This window comes from Pyrgilauda ruficollis, unplaced genomic scaffold (assembly GCF_017590135.1).
Source record: "Pyrgilauda ruficollis isolate IOZ18807 unplaced genomic scaffold, ASM1759013v1 scaffold5, whole genome shotgun sequence".
In the NCBI taxonomy this organism is placed as follows: Eukaryota; Metazoa; Chordata; class Aves; order Passeriformes; family Passeridae; genus Pyrgilauda; species Pyrgilauda ruficollis.
The window spans coordinates 18,132,025-18,151,470 of NW_024526599.1; the positions used below are offsets into that span (position 1 = coordinate 18,132,025).

The 19,446-nt window shown below is 34.6% G+C and overlaps 1 protein-coding gene across 1 annotated transcript in view; it reads right to left on the reverse strand.

Annotated features, from left to right (window-relative positions):
- Positions 1-19,446, reverse strand: part of MICU3 (mitochondrial calcium uptake family member 3) — a 51,958-nt gene that overhangs the window by 2,342 nt on the left and 30,170 nt on the right. Inside the window, 5 exon segments of the mRNA XM_041479885.1 lie at positions 8,067-8,224; positions 9,182-9,290; positions 13,334-13,505; positions 13,819-13,919; positions 18,946-19,041. Coding sequence (XP_041335819.1) covers positions 8,067-8,224; positions 9,182-9,290; positions 13,334-13,505; positions 13,819-13,919; positions 18,946-19,041 — 636 coding nt within the window.

A 19,446-nucleotide genomic window follows, 5' to 3' on the forward strand; every position in this document is an offset into this window, starting at 1 on the left:
AATTCTACCTTAAATTTTATTCAGACTCATACATACTAGATAGATGTTTTAATATTAAAATAATGAGAGATTAAATTTACTTCTATAAAATAAGAGTTATAAATTCATATGTAGGTTAAGTATTCAAAAGGCATCCTCACCTCACAGCACACAATTAGCATTCAACAAATACCCTATTTATATTAAAAGATGCAGCAAAGTATTTCCTCTTTATTCAGGTATGTCCAGCTCCCTCTCTAGTTTTGTTCCTTGCTTCTTTGTATTGACACTGTACTAAAAAGTTCACCTAAGACACCAAAAAAAAAGCACAGAAAATTATTGATCTTCATTAGACTGAGGCACTAAAAGCCAAATACCATATGGGCAGATGACATCAAAGCTTCTATATATGAAATTAACTTACTACTAAATTGTAGTTCTGCAACAGGAATAGTTATCCATTGAACGGAGAGGAAAACTGGCCAAGGGTTGGCTTGGGAGATTCACTGCCCTGTGCTCTATGCTCTCTGCAGTTATCACTGGATCTTTTTATTTCTTCCACTGTTCTTAACTCCCCAAGTCTATTTTCATAGTAAGTGTAAAAAATAGATGGAGACATACTAAGAATTAGAGCAACTGGTGAAACAAACCACTTTCCTCCTAGTTTATATGCTGAGCATATGCCACATGGTGTGGAATATCCCTTGGGTCAGCTGTCCTGGCCGTGTCCCCTCCCAACTCCTTGTGCACACCCAGCCTCCTTGCAGGTGGGGTGGGCTGAAGAGCTGAGAAGTCCTTGACTCTGTGTAAGTACTGCTCCTAGCAACCAGGACATCAGTGTGTCATCAATAGTATTCTCATCCTATATTTAAAACACAGCACTGTAGCAGATACTGGGAGAAAATTAACTCACTCTTAGGTAAAACCAGGACACATGGTGAGACTGTCCAATACCTTCTTTTGGTTGAACTGAGTAAAGATGTTAAAGAAATTGCCACACTGCAGTACATTAAAATCCACCACTAGACACTGAAGCCTACATCTGTTAATTCTTATCTCTCATCTTGTTTAATTAAAAAGCACAGAAGTTTATAAAGAAGTTGTTGATATTCAGAAAACAATTTAATCCACAGTACTATATGATGTTAAATGAAATCTTGGAAACCATACTTACATGAATGCATAATTTAGCTGATATTTATAGTCAATCTCAAGAAAAAATGTGTAACTTGCAAATTGCAGTGCATTATTTAACAAAAGCATATTAAGTTTATTAACCTATGCTTTAAGATATGCATTTATTTTTTATTTTATGAAACAAGTTCAGATAAGTGTTCATGAAAGTAATTAAAAGAAATGCTGAAAAGCACTGACTGTTCATCTACTTATTTCTAATGTATGCACTGTTGTTGTATCTACCAAATCCCCAGAAGGAACAGCTTGTCCACATGTTCTTCAATGCTTTTGCGTTTCACTGGAACGTTCTCCTCCCACTGTATCCAGGTACGTTTTTAAGCTTCTTGTCAGGTTTAGGATCAAAAGCCCAAGTTCTGGAATTTCCAATTACTTTTGTAAGATGAGTCAGGAAGGTGTGCGTAATCACACACTTCTCACCTCTCTGCTTTAGAGAAGAGGTAAGCAAAAGTCCCTTCGAACAGTAAGCAACAGCCCCTTTCATTTTTTTAAAGCTGTCTTTTACACTATATGTATTCAATTATTGTGTACTAGGAAAGTATAAAAATAAAAAACTTTAAAAATTAGCTAAATGAAAAATTTAATCTCACTTGACAGAATGAAGTGTTTATAGAAGACAGCAATTTATAGTTGAAATGGCTAGAAATGAGGTTCTGAATCCATGCTTTAGTTTTTAATGTCTTTTTCAAAATAAATTTCCTTCCTCACTCAGTTTCAAACTACTATTTTCAGCTATTAACTGTTACCTCCTAAAAGCTTTTAATCAGAAATTTTGAAAATCCACAATATTCAGAACATCTTCAAATCAATTGTTTCAGTAAAAAAATCTTAAGATTCATTACTTCAGTAGTCAATAAAATCAGAGTCATGGCCTAAGAATCTATGACAGTTACTGAGCACATGAATAGTTTAGCAAACAATACATTAGATGGAGTTGAATCCCTTCATAAGTTGGTCTCTAGCATCCCTTTTTGGAAATCAACTTTGAAAGGGCTTTGTTAGAAATTTCCTAGATAATCCTTCCACAAGACATTCAAAGCAGAGCTCTCCTCTGTGCTCTGTCAGGCAGTTCCCTACAAACGTGTATTTTCAGTTCTCCCTGCAGTGTATGCAAAGCAGTACCTGCCAATGCCCAGTCAGGCTGTGCGCCCTGCAGGGACCACACACAGCTTGTACACTCGCTCCCCAAGGAGAAATTTGCATTATTTATTATAAGGGTACAACATTCTTTACACTGTGGAGTAATGGCATTAGTGCATTTTAGAGATATGTGATGTACAGCACAATGTGCTGTTTATTGCTTGTCAGAGTGCAGATTCACAGTAGGGTATAATCTATGGCAAGCATGCCAAGTATCTTAATCTCCTTCACCAGAGTTCTACATTTGCCATAGAAAAGCACAGTGTTTCAAAGCACAATGAACTCTACATTTATATTTGGAAAAAAAGTAAAATTAATAGTAGTTGTACTGCACCTAACTGTGGGATGTAGTTGTAGCTGATTTTTGTATTTTATGTATATTTATGTGCTTTTTTGGACATCAGACTGAAATTTAATGTTGAAACTGTTCAATTTCAAATCTCAAATGATTCCATTTTTATTATCTTTTCAATTTATAAAATAAATGGAAAATAATGATTTTTAGAATTATGCAGAATCCACTTTCACTCCACAATGTATGGCAAAGACAGAACTATCTATCTCTATTCTACCCCACAGTACTTTTGCCAAATCCCTTCACGTGCCTCGGCTAAAGGTTCCATTTCCATTAGTAGAAGTTTACAACAAATCTAAAGAAATATTATGAGTTATGCAATGCTTTGCACCAGCCAACAGCTGGTTAAATCACTGTAATGCCTGGGCTTGATCTCAGAGGTCTTTTCTGACCTTAACAATTCTGTGATTCTGACTTGTGATAAGAGACAAGAAACAGTTGCTCAAGTGAAGAGCAGTAGCAAACTAATGTGTCAGCAGGGCAGAAAGAATTTTATATATACAAGGCTTATATTGTATTCTTTAGTGCACAGGCAGCAGGTATTTGATACAGACCTACTACTGAAGCAAACTTGATTACAGTAAGAATTTTTGTTACATCCAGGACTTCCAGGTGGGAAGAAGAGCAGGGTAAATACCTAACAGCCTCTACATTAACTCAGTGACGTTGCCTGTAGGCAAGTCCATGCCCTGAAAACTAACCTGGTTTCTTGTCTCCAAATGGGTAGTGTAGATGTACTATAATTCAATTTTTTTTGAGAATGACTTTATACAGAATGAACAACATCTCTGGAGATTTATAAAACCCTTTATAAATCTGCATGGTACATTTGTTCCCAGTTTACATCATCTCAGCATATGAATTAATTAATTTAGTGCCTGAATTCAGATCTGACAAGGTGTTGATGTATGCATACTTGATGCTTTTACCAGTCTCTCTTGCTATCACCAAAATAATTTTATTAGGTTTGTTGATTAGATACTGGATTCCTTTGTGTCACTGCATTTTCTTCCACTTGGTCACATACCCTTCACTGAAATTATTAGGGAAGCATCATGACTGTGTAGCATTTTTCCAGTTTCCTGTAAGAGCTGTTTCATATCTTGAAAAGTTTACAGTTTAAATAATACTTAACATGAAACAACAATATGGGTTTTGACAAAAAGACAAAGTATTCCTAATAACTATTTTTAAAAATAGATGAGACAAGAAGAAAGGAATCTTTGAAAGTCAAAAGTTTCAAAGATATAAAGTTACATAAGATTAAACTAAAGTCATGACTTCCTCATGTGACTAGTGACTTGGATTACTGAAATATTAAATTTTAAAAAGTTTAAGCTACTTTATTAGTCATTTACACTTCCCGTTAGTAATGTGGAGAAACCAGATGCTTTGTGAAGATCAAATTTCCTCTTCTGTCCCTCACATATTAGTACAATGCTTCAGTATTAGTGTATAGTATTGAACAAAAAGCCACAGCTTAATATTGTGCCTCAGAATTAAAACCAGCAGGGGAATGACAGTCAAACCCTCCTGGCTCAGGAGCATGAGATGTGCTGGACTCCTCACAGGGTCACTCAGAGCAGACCCCTGGCCACGGGGCCTTGCTTGTCATGGTGTACATCTCTTTGCTCCTGCCCTCTGCAAAAAAAACCCTGGGAGCCAACAGCCTTCAGAACAACTTGTGCAAAACCTTTACATGGAAACAGGAAAACCACTTAAGTTGTAAAGGAACAAACTCTTCCTTTATGTAAGAGGAGAAATGTCTACTAGTGCAGTGTCCATGTCCCCTGTGTGACAAACAGTTTCACAACACGGCTACAGCATATGTACACCCCAGTTCTGACACTGAAATCCACAGTACAACTGAACTGTACAAATGGATGTTCATGGAGTGGATATGTGAAAAGGGCCATGGTGATTATGTGTGGACACAATGCTGATTTTTCAAGATTGCTGGTACAGTATTAATTGAGGCAAAAATACATGATTGCTTTCAAGAATGTAGCAGTATAAATCAAAGTAGAATCAAGTCACTATAAGTCAGAAAAATCTGCCTCTACAATCTTCCTTGGTAAATATTCATTAGCTATAGGTACCTGAGAAATTACTTAAAAAGAGATAATGGGACAGACAGAAAACAGCAACAGAAACTAAGAAAAAATACTTTTCCTAATTTCAAACACAATACAAAATCACAGCTGGCTCACAGAACAGTGACAGTGTGAGTCAGTCATTACCAACCAGGATAAAATTTTATTGCTTCAGTCAAAAACACAACATGAGCTACTAAGTAGCTTGGAGCCATATACCCTATTCCTGAGTTTTGGAACAGGAAACAAAGCAGTGACAGTTCAACATTCAGCCATTCCTGCAGGCATGCTGGCACACTCAGACTGGTGAAGAAGCTAACACATACCGTCATTTATCTGCTATAGAGCTCCTTCCTCACGCAGGATTTGAAAGTAGTATACCTCTGTATAGGTTTGTAGCCCTGTGGAGCAGAAGATGGAGAAGTGTGCAGATGCAGACAACACGTGAAGGCAGCCAGGGGTAAGCATAAGACAACGGTATCATGAAAATACAAAAAAACGGCTTTAATTGACCAACAGCTAGGAGATACACTACAGTATGTGTGACGCAAAATGTCTAGCATTTGGTCATTGATTTCCAAGTCTTCTGGTTTAAAAATGGAATTCGTAAAGGAAAGGGAATCTTCTTATAAATGTTTAAATTTGAAAAACAAAGGGAAGTAATTATTTTAACTAAACAATAAGCAAAAAAAAAAAAAAAGCTTTTCATGTTTAAACATTTTTAGTAAGTTGATGGCAATACTCTGACTGACCACTTGATGGCAGCTTAACATACGAGTTTGTGTCAAACTCCTAAAACAAAAACAAGGTTTCAGGTTGTGCTACAAAATTGCAGAAAAAGAGAAATATCATTTGGTAAAGTCTTTAAGACATTTACTTTCCCAAAAGTAACTAAACATCGTATCTAAAATTTGTATGAAAATGAACATTTACTGTGTTCCTGTAAGAGGCAGTACCTGACCCTCCTGAAGTTTTTAAGTTCAAGGCTAAGCTTTTAAATAGGACAAACCTGCTACATACTGACTGATGTTTCAGAACTGCATTTTCATTGGACTTGTGGGGACTCTCTGCTCTTAAATAGGTTCACTTTCAGTCTGACTAAATAACCACAACATGTCCTTTTCTGAAATACACAGTCCCAGTACCAAATCCTGTAACGGCCTCAAGATTCTGGGCAAACATAATTAGTGAAACAACTTTTAAAAAGGTAGAATTGCTACGTACAAGATGCTAATTGTAAAATCGTACTTCACATCACAACTGATTTGAAGGCCTAATTGAGTTTCAGGCCTAACTTAAACTGTTATTTTGGGATGTTTTTGAGAGATAATCAGACACTACATTAATTGGCAGACATTAACTGTGGAATATTTAAAATTAAAATCAGGCATTTATACTTCATGAAGAAGTATAGATTTCTATGTTGCTACAAAATACTGAATAAGCTGAAGCTGTTACGATCTTTTATCTCTATAATGAAACTGACCAAATTTTCATATGGATTCAAAACACAGTTATTGGTAAAGAAAATGTTAGTAATTTGTTAGTTTTGATTTAGCACAAGACGACATTTGAGCCCTCCACATTGTAGGAGCAAGAGAGCAAAGTTTTACTTGTTCTAGACACATTACTCTGCAAGTTTTAACATACAAACATTGGGAAGAAATTAATGACACTTTCCACCAGTCTGTTCTGGGAAAAAGGTTCTTAGGCATTTTCTACTTTCCATTCTAAACCAAGACTGCAGTGAGTGGGGGGTGTTTATTAAGGCAGAACTTTTGCAGAATTTTTTTTATGAAGGCAAATGTTTGCACAATTTTTACTATTATCCACTCTTGGAAAAAATTGGTTTGTGTGACACTTATGAAAACTTACTGGAAATTGTAATTCTTCAGTTTACTACTGTCATTGTCTTGGAATATTACTGATTAGTGAAGAGAATGCATTTAATTGAATTACAGGACCAAATCACAATTGTCTTCTAATCCAGCAGATGTCTAATATTTAACTTAAATTAGAATTATAATTTATGAAAGACTATGTTATTCTTCTGAATATTGGCTATTCTTTATAGTTCTTTTGCAGTCCACTGGAATATTTTATAGTGGTCCAGGGAAAAGCAAGATACATACATAGGACTGAATAGTGCTGGATGATATAGATTCTTAAAATTATATGTGATTTCTGTCATGCATTTTGTGAAATAGGAACATGTGATAAATACAAGAATTACTTAGTAAGCAGACTGTTTGCTGGTTAAATTAACATACACTGCGCATTTACAGTTAGTAAACAAAACATATAGCTGAACAGCTTGAAACAATTGTGAAACAATCATCATTACCACACCATAATAAAAGAAACTGAGGACCAACAAAGAAATAAGTTTGTTACAAATACAGGGGTTGTTACCCACATTTTAGGTTTGAAAATGTACAGAAATAACAAGTAAACTATTACACTCAACACCACTTCACAGAAAGTTCTAAAATTATGATTAGGAAGCTAACTAAAATTAATTAAAATTACAGAAACAACATTTTGAAATGTGACTTTAGGAACCATAATACAGTTTAAGATTTATGTCTCAGCAATAAAGTAATAAGGTTGTTAATTAGAACACCATTTTACATTTAGTTGAAAATGTTAACACCTGTCATATGAAGAAAAACAATGACTGCAAGTAATTTCCTGTCCTCTAGCTTATTATAATTGAATATTAGATACAGGGTTTAATTATTAAAATCAGCTCTGAACAAGAACACAGCATTGTTCAGCACCACTTCACTAATTTTTATTTGAAAATTAAAACTACCTTCTGCTGCAACTCTTTCCAACTGTCATTATGAGCACTTGGTATTTTATATTATGTTTTAGAAGAGTTGACCTTTAACTAAACGTCTTGAGTTTGAGAGAGAAAAGTCTCTTTTCTCTGCATGCAATACAGACATAATTACTGCCGTTATTAAAATTCTTAATGCTAATCTATTAATCACATAATACAGAAGAAATTACTGTAATACAGGGGATTTCTCATCTCCTATTTGGTTTGCACATTATAAAGGTACATCACATCCTGTAAATATTGTTTTCTAACAAAAAAAAATCAAAGAAGAATTTAAGAAGGATTTTATCTTACAGTTTGTTTCAGTATTTCTATAAATGTATGTCTTAAAATATATGTCATAAAATGTAGGTCTTTAAACATATGCACTGCTGGTTTGAAATCTACAGATGCTGCAGATGCTAAAGCAGTGGTAAGAAGCAGAGTCCACTAAGATAACTATAAAAATTAGAATCCTTACCCTAAACCCTCGATTGAGTCTGTCTTTCATAATGCCGATAAATTCTTTATAACTCAACTGGTCATCTCTGTCGACATCAAAAATCTTGAACACTGTGTTCACCAAATGAGGTGAGAGCTTCACACCTGTGGCTACATACACAGCACGCTTGAATTCATCTGCATAAAGAGAACACCAGAAAAAAAAATTTTAAAAGGTGAATTTAAGGGTACTTTGTGAACAGCATATTATGAAATATAAGTAAACTTTTAACTCGAGTTTTCACATTTAAATACAGAAAAATATGAAAAAGTGAAAATTAGGACTGAATTTCAGTTCTAAACCAAGTAGTTCTTAGCTGATATAAAATGACTCTGCTGAATTTGTGCTGATTATTTTACAAAAAAGATCAGAGTCCTATTGTACTATGTGCAATAACAAAATTAGAAAATCCTATTAAAATTAAACTATGTTACATACATGGCATTTACATATTTGACACAGAACCCAAGAAATAGAGCACAGAGAAAATGATAGAATTCCTTGGTAAGGCCACATGAGGTAGGACCATACTGGTGTTATGGGGTCAGACCCATCAAGAGGCTACTTGAGGAGAGCACACAAGTCTGACCACTTTGCATATTGCTCACCTTGTGTTCCCCAGGCATCACAATTGTTTTATTAAGGACTGTAGTAGTACATACATGCCTGGTTCTTTAAGTACTCACTTACTGATTTGTTAAAAATCTGTCTGATCTCTCTTTGGACCTTCTGACACTGTTTTCTACAGTCTTTGTAGAAAGCCAAGTTTCAGATGCTGACTGTGTAAAGAAATGCTTTTGTTTACTTTAATCTGATCTCTCACTAGTGTCATCAAGTGCTTCTTAACTCTTGTATTGTAGGATTTGATGGACAGCTATTCTGCATTCAACTTGTCCACTACTTATATGACTTATATGCCTGCTATCTCTTATGATATGACCACGCCTTTTCCTCTCAAAGCTGGAGTCCTAGCATTTTTAGCCTTTTACTGGAAACACTAAAACTACAAACTAGGAAATTAAAAAAAAAAATGCACTTTTGTTAGCAGTTCTACATGGGCATCAATGGATTGTTATAAGAATATAGATACTTACCTTGACCTATGGAACGACTTGCAAAATTATACATTTGCATTGCAATTGTGAAGTCCTCTAGATTGTTCAAGAATTGAAAAAATGATCTAAATTCTTCAAATGTGATACCCTAAAAACCAGGAGAACAATATGCACTGTAAGAATTACCAGTAGTAAAAACAACAGAATAAACAAACCTTGCAATTATATATGTCAACTTCATTTAAGAGCAGATACCATACCCATTTAAAAGAAAAAGGGATTTGTAGTAAAAGTCAATAAAATAGAGAACTGGGGTTTCTTGAGGAATGCAATATGTCTCTGCTATCTGTGACTGCAACAAGGCAGCAATTCTCACGAGAGCAGTCGAAAATACTGTTCTATTGCTGAGGGCAATTTTTAAGAATTCCAGGGTTATTACAATACGATAGTCAACACTGAGAATAAAAAGTCTAGGTTTGGATGAACTTTGGAGTATGTTTACTGAAAACCTGAAAACCACGATTATATATATGTGAGTGTATGTGCTCATATAAATACATTGAATGAATTCATAAATATACATGATCTACCTTAAGCCTGTACTTGAGGGTGAAATTTTCATATATCCAGATTTAGACATGCAAGTCTCTTCAGCTGAGGGTTTGCAAGTACTGCAGGGTTTGTCCAGCTTTTAAAGAATCAATCGCATTTTGACCAGACTTTAGACTATCTTTTGTGAAAGTTTCACTAAATTGGTCTTGTTAAAAGAGTTTATCTTCATTCCTTGTAATTCCTTCTTTTCTCATCTTAGTTAGAGATCCAAACATCTGATAAACTATCTCTAAATCAATTCTGAAAGAGACCTGAAAATGAGACTTTGAACTAAGCCAGGACCATTGCCTATATCAAATTCCCCCTGGTCTCAGCCATTCTGAACATGGAATGGCATTCTGTGTCAAACCTTGATCTCCCTGGACTCCTTTAACTATAATTCCTGCCTATTTTTCCATTTGCTTTTATTCTATTTAAGTACTTGTCTCTAAAAATATATTGAAGGCAATTATTGTGATACAATACAAATATATTGTGAGCCTTTATGTTCAAACTAAAACATTGATCTATGTCTCTGCTCAAACATATACATAGTCTTTACAGTATGGTGGAACACAGGAAACATGCAAATGTAAGTTTGTGCCAGAAGATGGCAGAGGTTGGATGCTAACCCATATATAACAGCAAGGACTGTGCAAAATGTGGAGAGCAGCATAATATTGTTATAATAGAAGAATTTAATAGGTCTCCATACACTTGAGATGTAACCCCCTGCTTAAGTGATCCTACCTAACCACTAGCTAAGATTTATAAACTCTTTGGAGAGCTTGGCCCATCTCCATCATGAATTGCTTTTCTCAACAAGCACATCCTTCACAACTGGGAGGAAACCCTCATATACACAAGTAGAACTACCACCTTATTTAAATTTTTATATTAAAAACTGAATTTAATATTATCAATACTGTCTTTTTGTTTCATTGCATTTGACACTATTATGTGTCAAAGTTCTAGTTCTTGCACTGTGTTTAGACTGAAAACTCTATGGGACTGGAATAACTGCCATGCATTTGTGAAATTCCTAGATCAGTGAAATTTCATTTCTCAGCCAGGAGCCTCAGGTACAACAATAAAACAGCAATCAAAATGTCAGTCTTGAGCTGACATTTTTAAGTTCACAAATCCTTAATGTGCACCAATTTGTCTGTAAAAGTTCTGAATGCAAAAAATAAGTGTAAGAGGTCAGGCTACTGCAAAAATCTTGTTTGTGTGCATGACTTTTGCTTTTCCTAATAAACTACTCTTTCTCATCCCTCAAGTTTTCTGCCTTTTACCCTTCCGATTCTTTCCCTGATCCTGCTGGTGGGGAAGTGAGCAAATGGCTGTATGGGGCTTGGTCAATGGCTGGGATTAAACCACGACAAAAAAAGGAAGCTAACTTTTTAATTTAGATAGACAGATTTTATTTTACTACAGCAAAGAAAACTCAGATTAATGTACAAATGCTGCTAAAAATGCACAGATTCTCTTCAGGATCTGATATCTATAGTAATTCATGATGCCAGCTTACATGAATCACTGCTTGGCATCTAGTTAGTAAAAGGAGGAAGACATCCTGTGAGCAGGCAGCAGGCCAGCTGAACATTTTAACATGATTAAAATATGACAAAAGATCATCATGCTGCTTTAGGGGCTTCTTTGTACAGCACCATGAAAGGTTAACATTGCCACTGTGAGAATATGGGCATATTACTTTACAGACTTGACTAATTTTTCTTCTGAATGAAATCCTCTGGTTAGTATTAGTATTGCAGCATATCACTGTCATGAAATAAAGAGCAAATTTTATAATTATCAAATTATAGTGTTATGACAAGAGCCAAAAAAATGTGACAACATTTGAACAACATATGAACACCACCTCCATGGCAGTAAGAGTCAAAGTCCTATAAGAGATGTAGTGACAGCACATTTACCAAGCCAATGATACAAAGTTATGAAAAACAGCAACATCTTGTTTCACTTAATGGAGGTATAGCATATGACATACCTCAAATACCCAAATATATGGCACCCATCCAGTGCCAGGATATTGCCAGATCACAGCATAAAAGCAAATTTGTAACTAAGTGACAAAGCTTTCTACATGGAGGTTTTCCTTAACTGTTGGTCTCACCAGAGACCAAGAAGAGGAAACTACAGTGGAATACTTGCTATGACATTGGAAGACTTAGATATGAATTTCAATGACTACTACCTTGTATTCAAAAGCAAGTGTCTGTATATTTACTTAACTTCACCTTTGACATTCAAAGTATTTCTCTATAACTACAACTGTTATTATTTTTCAGTTTCCCAAGTGATACTTACATTATTGTTTCTAAACAAGACCCAAAGCGAGTGGGTTTTTTTGTTTGTTTGTTTGGTGTTTTTTTGTTTTGTTTTTGTTTGTTTGTTTGTTTGTTTGTTTGTTTTAGATTTCCATCTGGAACCATGCAGTTATAGCAGTTCTGTTGCACTGTCTTGGCTCTGAATATTGAAAGCTGTACAGACCTTTCACAGCAGTTTGGTCTGAGCACCTCAGTGCCTAGAGCAGGAACTTGGAAAGGGTGACTGAGCACCTTGAAAGGGTGACTGATCCCAATCTTACCATGTCATCTGACACCTAATCTGGTCAAAAGAGACAGCCCTGCTTTCCCAGCTATATTTAACGCTCAGTGGCCCTAACTGCTGTACAACCACAGGAAGAATCAGATAATCCAGATATCTGAACAGAAAACTATTGATTTTTGGAGTGTGCTTCTATCCTGTCAGTTGACTAATTCTACTTACTGTCAAGACTGAAATGCAAATGTCATTCCACAAATAAAAACAAAGCCTAAACAAACTGTTCAAACTGATTTATTACTTTTCTTTGCAAGCTCTGATGTTGATGCTATTAAAAAATATAGCTATTGAAAGAGTTAGATTTCTAGGATAGATTAATCTGATCTTCTTCTGTAAACACAAACAGAAGAAGTATATCCAAAACATCTCTTGTTTGAAGGGCTACTTTTAACATTATCCTATAGATTATCACTGATGCATAGCTGCTACTACATTTCTCTCAAGATACACTTCTAACAATGTATTTTTAAACAAATTAAGGGTTACCTACCTCCTGACCTTTACTGTCTATATTAGCATTTCTGTCTCTTCAGTCATTAAAAAACCCACACACCCAACAACAATTACAAGCAATTCCTAATAAGACTATAAAACAATGAGATAAAATGTGATGTTATTTTTAAGTAGATGCTACTCTAGTGGGGAGGGAGAGAGGGAGGGAGGCAGGAAGGAAGGAAGGAAAGGGTTTTTTGATAATTCATTGCTAGAAAATTTTTAATGTCTTATGGCTTTTGCAATTTAACCCATTCTATCTATCTGTTATGTTCTATCTAAACTTCAAGAATACTACTAGCTAAATCCTATGGAATATAATACTCTTCTACATTTTATTCAGCAAGTAATCTGAAAAACCAGGCATGCAGTTTATGATCAAAGTAAAATCCTGGTGCTAAGTAATTCAGTCCAACAAAGCTATGTTTTCATGTTAATGACACTGGGACTGCATGCTGTGGTGCACTGCTAAGCAATTACCTTTTCTTCAGGAATACTGCCACGCATGTTTTCCAGGTAACTTGATGTATTTTCCACATTTGTATACCTCAAGAGAATATGGGCAAAGTCTTCCTCACTGATGGTGTTCATCCCATTAGAGTAAGAAAGGAATTCTATCTCTAGAACCTCAGTTTGCAGGTTATCCATAAATCTAAAGCACAAACAAAATGTGAAGAAATTGTCATATTTTATATTTCTATTGTTCATGTCCTTAAATAAGGACAGGGCTGGGGTATAATCTTTCCACCCCAAACTAACTAAAATTTACAGCAGCATTGGAAGAGGACTTTTTAATATTGGGCCACTAATTGTTTTATTTTGCTCTTTGTGTATATATCACACACAAAGGGAACACAAACCATATAAACATACCTGCCTAAGCTATGTGTATAGTAATATAGTACACATTAAATAGAACAACTATACAAATATTTTTACAAGGAATTAATGAAGTTGAGTCTCACCTATAAAAATCTTCAAAGTTCAGTTCTGCTTTTCCTTTCTTGCCAAAAAAGTGTACAAGCAGTGTCGTATCTGACAGTGAACTTGTAATATCATCAGCACGCTTAAACATTAGAAAAAAAAATTAAAGGCCATGATTGGATCAGATACAGAAGTATAATCTGAGAATGCCTATCACCATAATAGACTTTTCTATTAAGAGTTTGTATTTCATGTTTATAGTCTTTAAGAAGATTTTAATACTTCAATCCATTACATTAATTTTGCCATGCAATTTTCACACAAAATAGCAGTAGCTGTTAATTGCATTTAGTAGAAAGTAGTTAAACTAACAGAATGATGTAATGGAAGCTGCAATTAAGGGAGAAAAGGTATGAAAAATAAAACCAGAAACTTGTGAGGAAAAAAAAAAATCTCATCAGCTAAGGTAAACCATAAAATGTAACTCCCTTTGTACACAATCTTGCTTCCCTTCTACTATGAAACTACAAAGAAATTAAAGTACATTAGTTCATATACTCTTATTCCACATTTCAAAAGTAAGTATGGGATTGTGTTCCAAAATCACACCAGTTAGGTGTACTTTACATGATTCTTTTCTGTAAGTTGCAGATAGCTATGTCTTAAATGTTATTGCCCAAACACATTTAAAATACCAGAATTAGGAAATATTTTGAAATAATGAAGCAATATTTGGATTACTTCTCTTAAGACTGTTCCTCAGGTACCGGGTTGTGGTCTCTGTGCAGGACTGGAATCTTTGAATATGTATTAATACTTTTCCCTTAAATAAATAGCTAAGGTTTTGAAGGCCAGAATTAGAAGTGAAAGCCAACTAATTTTGATCACTTGTAATAGCAAAAGTTGTAAAGAGGAATCCAAACATTAGTAACTGTGATCTGTGGATAGTGATTGCATACTATTCCACTTTTTTACTACATATTCACTGCCCTTAACTATTGTATATATGCATTGATTTTACTTCTTTGAAAAAGAAGCTCTTGATACACTGAAGAGCTGAAGAATAATTCAGTACTATAAGGCTCTTGAACAAGCCACAGTAGCCCAACATGATACTGTTCTCCTGGTATTAACATGCTTCTGCCAACATTAGAAATTTAAAAAGTAATGTATTTATTACATTACTTTTATTACTTACTGCGCCTGCTTAGGCATTACCTCCTGTCCAAGCTCTCATCTTACAAAGACAAGACTTTATGAAAAGCACAGAGTAGGAGAGCAGTCTCTGCTCTTCCTAGGCAAGCTACAACCCATTAGGACGTTTGTCTGCAGACTCTAGTGTTACAGTACAAAACAAGGCAGAGTACAGAAACCTAGCAAATATTTGGGAGATGTACCAGTAATAATTTATCACCATAACAATACGTAATAAAGCTGGGATCTACCATAGGTACAGAAAACTGTTTATACAGCTCTGTAAAGATCGACACATATAAAATTGCAAGCCACACTCAAGAGTCCTTTAAGTCTGACTCTATTTCTTCTCTGAAGAGGCTATAAATTTGTAACAGACAAACTAGGTGAAGAAACCAGGAAAAATTTTTGAACCATACGCAATAGTTCAACATCACCATAAACTACGTACCATGAAAAAGCATTTCAAATTTACATTCTCTAAAATACACTATATTATTTTCAGATTTACATACTGATTTGTAAAAAACGTAAAGTGCAATATTCATTAAGAGTATTTATGTATCAACAACAAGGGAAAACACAAGGCAGTAACAACACAAATCCCTTTCAACATCCAATCTAAATAAATGAGAGAGACTTTTCTGTTCTTTAGTATGATCAGTTTAGGATTCTCAAGATTGCATTTCATGTACTCTAGCTTGCTCTTTATTCTCATATTCTTCTCCAGGGAGAAATAAGATGACATAGTGTATATGGAGGTAGAGATATTTCATGCCCTTCAATTAAGACAGCTCTGCTCTTCAAGTGAGCAAACTAATTCAGAAAAGTAATCACTATTTGTCTTTTAATATTGTTATCCTCCACTACAGGACACAATATAGTGAAATGCAGATACCCTGATTTCTTATGTCTTTTAAGCAATTAAATCCCTGAGCACATTCAAACAATTTCCCTCAAGTACACTGAAAAGATATCAAATGTTAAATTACAGCCTTTCATCTTGCAAAAACATTTCAAAACCTTAGACTTAGGTTGCATTCACCCATATCTAAAGAACCGTTTAAAAAAAACTACAATCTGTAAGTCTTTTCACAATTCCCACTTGGTTGGCCTCACTAAATGAAAAAACCCCAAACAAAAACCTCACTGCAGAAACTCAACCCAGTATGCTTCTCTGAAGAACTGCAGGCAACTGAACACTATTCCCGTGCTCCTTCTACACTGATAGCATTAAAAAAAATCTCTTTTATACGGTACAGGATAAAACTAGAAGCTTTAATCATTTAAAGCTATTAGTTATTTTTCACGATAAAATTAATTTTATTTTAGACCAGTGCAAATTAAATTGCCTCACCTGTTTCCATGTACAAATATGAGCCTCAATTTTGATCAAATATATTTTGTAGTCATTTAAATGTGAATAAAATCCTTCTCATTTCTCTTTACCTTTACACTAGCTGAAATACAAATGCCAGTAAAGAGACAAACTGAAGACAAGTGTTTCAGTCACTTAATTGACTTGCTGCATAATGGCAATATGTTTTTCTTTCTATTTTCTAGCCTGAAGTGCAAAAAGTCTATTATTCATTTTGTATTCTGCAAAATTAGTTTCAAGTTCTTGATTAACAAGGGTTGACTAAAAGTAGGTAATGCTTATAAGCATTGATTCCACTTTTACAAACATATTCCAATAATTAAGTATGTATATTATGCTTTGATTTAATAAGAGCTTTCTTACTGAAAACCCTTGATTTTTCCAACAGTGATAACTAAGCTACTGATTTCCAATTTCACTTAGTAATTTAAGAATAAACCCCAAAACTGAATTTAGTGATAACTGCAATATTCCAAGAGGACAGTGGAATTGCTAAATTAGTCAGCACAGAAACAGTATTATACACTGTCCTAGAGAAAACTAGTTGTGATAAATAACTTTATTCTCCAAAGAAATATTTAGATTCCCATAGCAACAAACCTTATTTACTCTCATTTTCCACTTACATATAGCCTTCTCAAAAGCCAATGAAACAACACAGACCCCAGTGTCACCTTGCTTAATGCCATTTTCTCACTACAAATAGCTATAATATTATTCACATGCAAGAGTACCTGGGAGAGATAAGAATATGGATGAAAGCCAGCTGGCCCAAACCAAGCAAGATAAAGATAATTACAGTGAGAAGTAGGAAATTGTCAGTGGAGAAAATGCAGAACATGATTTTTCTTCATAAAATGATTTACAAGTGAGCAGAGAGGCTTTTTATACACTTTACGGAGAATTTAAATCACTACTAAGTATAGCTGCTGTTAAGCTTCAATTACAGCATAGTTACAGATATTAGACTGAGGCATAGGGTATTAAAAAACCTCTCTCTCTCCAAATTAACCGTGCGTAGAGATTACCAAACTTAAGTCCATCTATACTAGGGACTGAATTCATGCCAGCTAACTGTACATTAAGATGGCATTTCATTCAGAAAACTCAGTGCCCCAAGCTTCTTGAATAACCAGTGAAATTCTTCTCTCCCCTCTACGTTGCCTTATCTAACTAGACAAGAGCACTGTTATTCTGGATTTTAAAATTTGGTGGAATAAATTAGGATTAATAACTGGCTTAACAATTCAGAAGCTCATGAGCATAGAAGCAAGGGAAGATAGGCTGGGTTTACTGCTTTATTGCAAGATTACTATGTATATGTTATTACTATAGATATTGCTATATTGTTATAAAACTCAGTTCTGTAACACTACATTTTGTTTTGTACACAAGCTGAGAACACAAGACGAGAGAAGTACAGAAAAGGCTTATTTGATACCTAGGAAATATAGGCTCTACCTTAAAAGAAAAATCAAATACCTTATTTTGTTTGGCCCATAATTAAAATTCAAATAAATTTAAACAGAGGGCTATGACTGCATTTATAAACACCACCATGAGTATGAAGATTAACACTAAAGAAGAAAAAGCCCTATGAAAATTAATGAACAGCAGAGTGATATAAAGGGACTAGGAGTAAATTAAGCCTGGAAATTAGAAATAAGTCCATTGAAGTCCTCAGGTTATTCAATAGCTTCTGCAGAGGAAGAGCAGGGACAAAACACTAATTACTTTTAGTGTGAAGCACACATTGCTTCCAAACCAAGGAAAAAGACTGTTTTACTCTGGATGTCAGTTTTGGTTTCTTGTTCTTTTCTCATTATGATCCTGCTTAGGAAACATGGAACTCTGAGACCAGAGTTGCTGAATGTTCTTAATGCCACTACCAGCAGAGCAATCACTCTCACTGTGTGGGGCACAGAAAAGCATAAATGGTCTAGACTTCTGACCCTCTGAAATGATAAATACAAAGAAATATCCTACTCAATTATCTAGAAGCAGATCATGAAAGAAGAATTACTAGAATTTAAAGCATTATGGAAATTAATTTGACAGCTCAGTGGTATTTCTATACCTCCATAATGATTGTGTAATATTACAAAAGATGGACCAATGTTTTGATTACCTTAAAACATTCCTGGTCTTCTCCAGTAATTAAAATAATCTTTGCATTATACTTTTTGTGAAGACTGATTCTGATAATATACATAAAAAGCACATTAAGGACATAAAGATTAAAAGCTCAAAGGGCTACAACTCTCAGTAAAGTTGTCATTTTACTGGACCACGCCTAAATGACAAAGGTTTCCTGAATTACTTCTCTAACTGTGAACTATTAGTATTAGAAAATGCTTCTGAAGGACTGAAGAAGACTTTCAAAAGGTAACTTTGTTTTTTCTTGGAAATGACAACCTTCAATTACCACATTGTAGAGAACGAAACGCCTTTGATCTGAGAACTTTGAGGTTTAAAACAAAAAAGTAATTAAAAAGAAAAGAAGAAACAAAGTGCATAATGTCAGAAAGCAATCAGAACAGAATAAATAAAATAGCAGTCTGTTTATGGAGCAGAGACCAGAGAGGTTGTTTTATACCTCCGCAAGGTCTGAAAAGAGTGCTTGGCTTGTGCTACGTCTCAAAGTATCCCAATAGCTTCTGGGGACAGGGTCCTCTCCTTCTGTTTTAAGAACCTGCAGTTTCAAGAAGCACAATTGTTTGAAAAACAAAAAACAATGGAACAACCATTTATAAACTTTAAAATATTTTCTAACTGATCTTCAAAAGCAGGGTTTGGTTCTCTTGCTTCTAAACTGTGACATTTTAACCAGTTACATGACACTTTGTAAATGAAAGGAACACTGGTCTATTACAGCTATTTGCTTAATGCTCTTGGCTGCACCAAAAGTATCACGGGACTCCATCTTCCCAAACAAAACAAATTCAAGAAAGCAGAAGTGAAAATATTTACTAAAAGTAAATATCAAAATGGTCATTTAAACTCAGCATTTTGCCAGTGTTTTTTTCCATCAATTCTATTTTTCCAGAAAATATTAATTTATATACTTATGAAATTAATTTTTTCATTGGTAAAATAA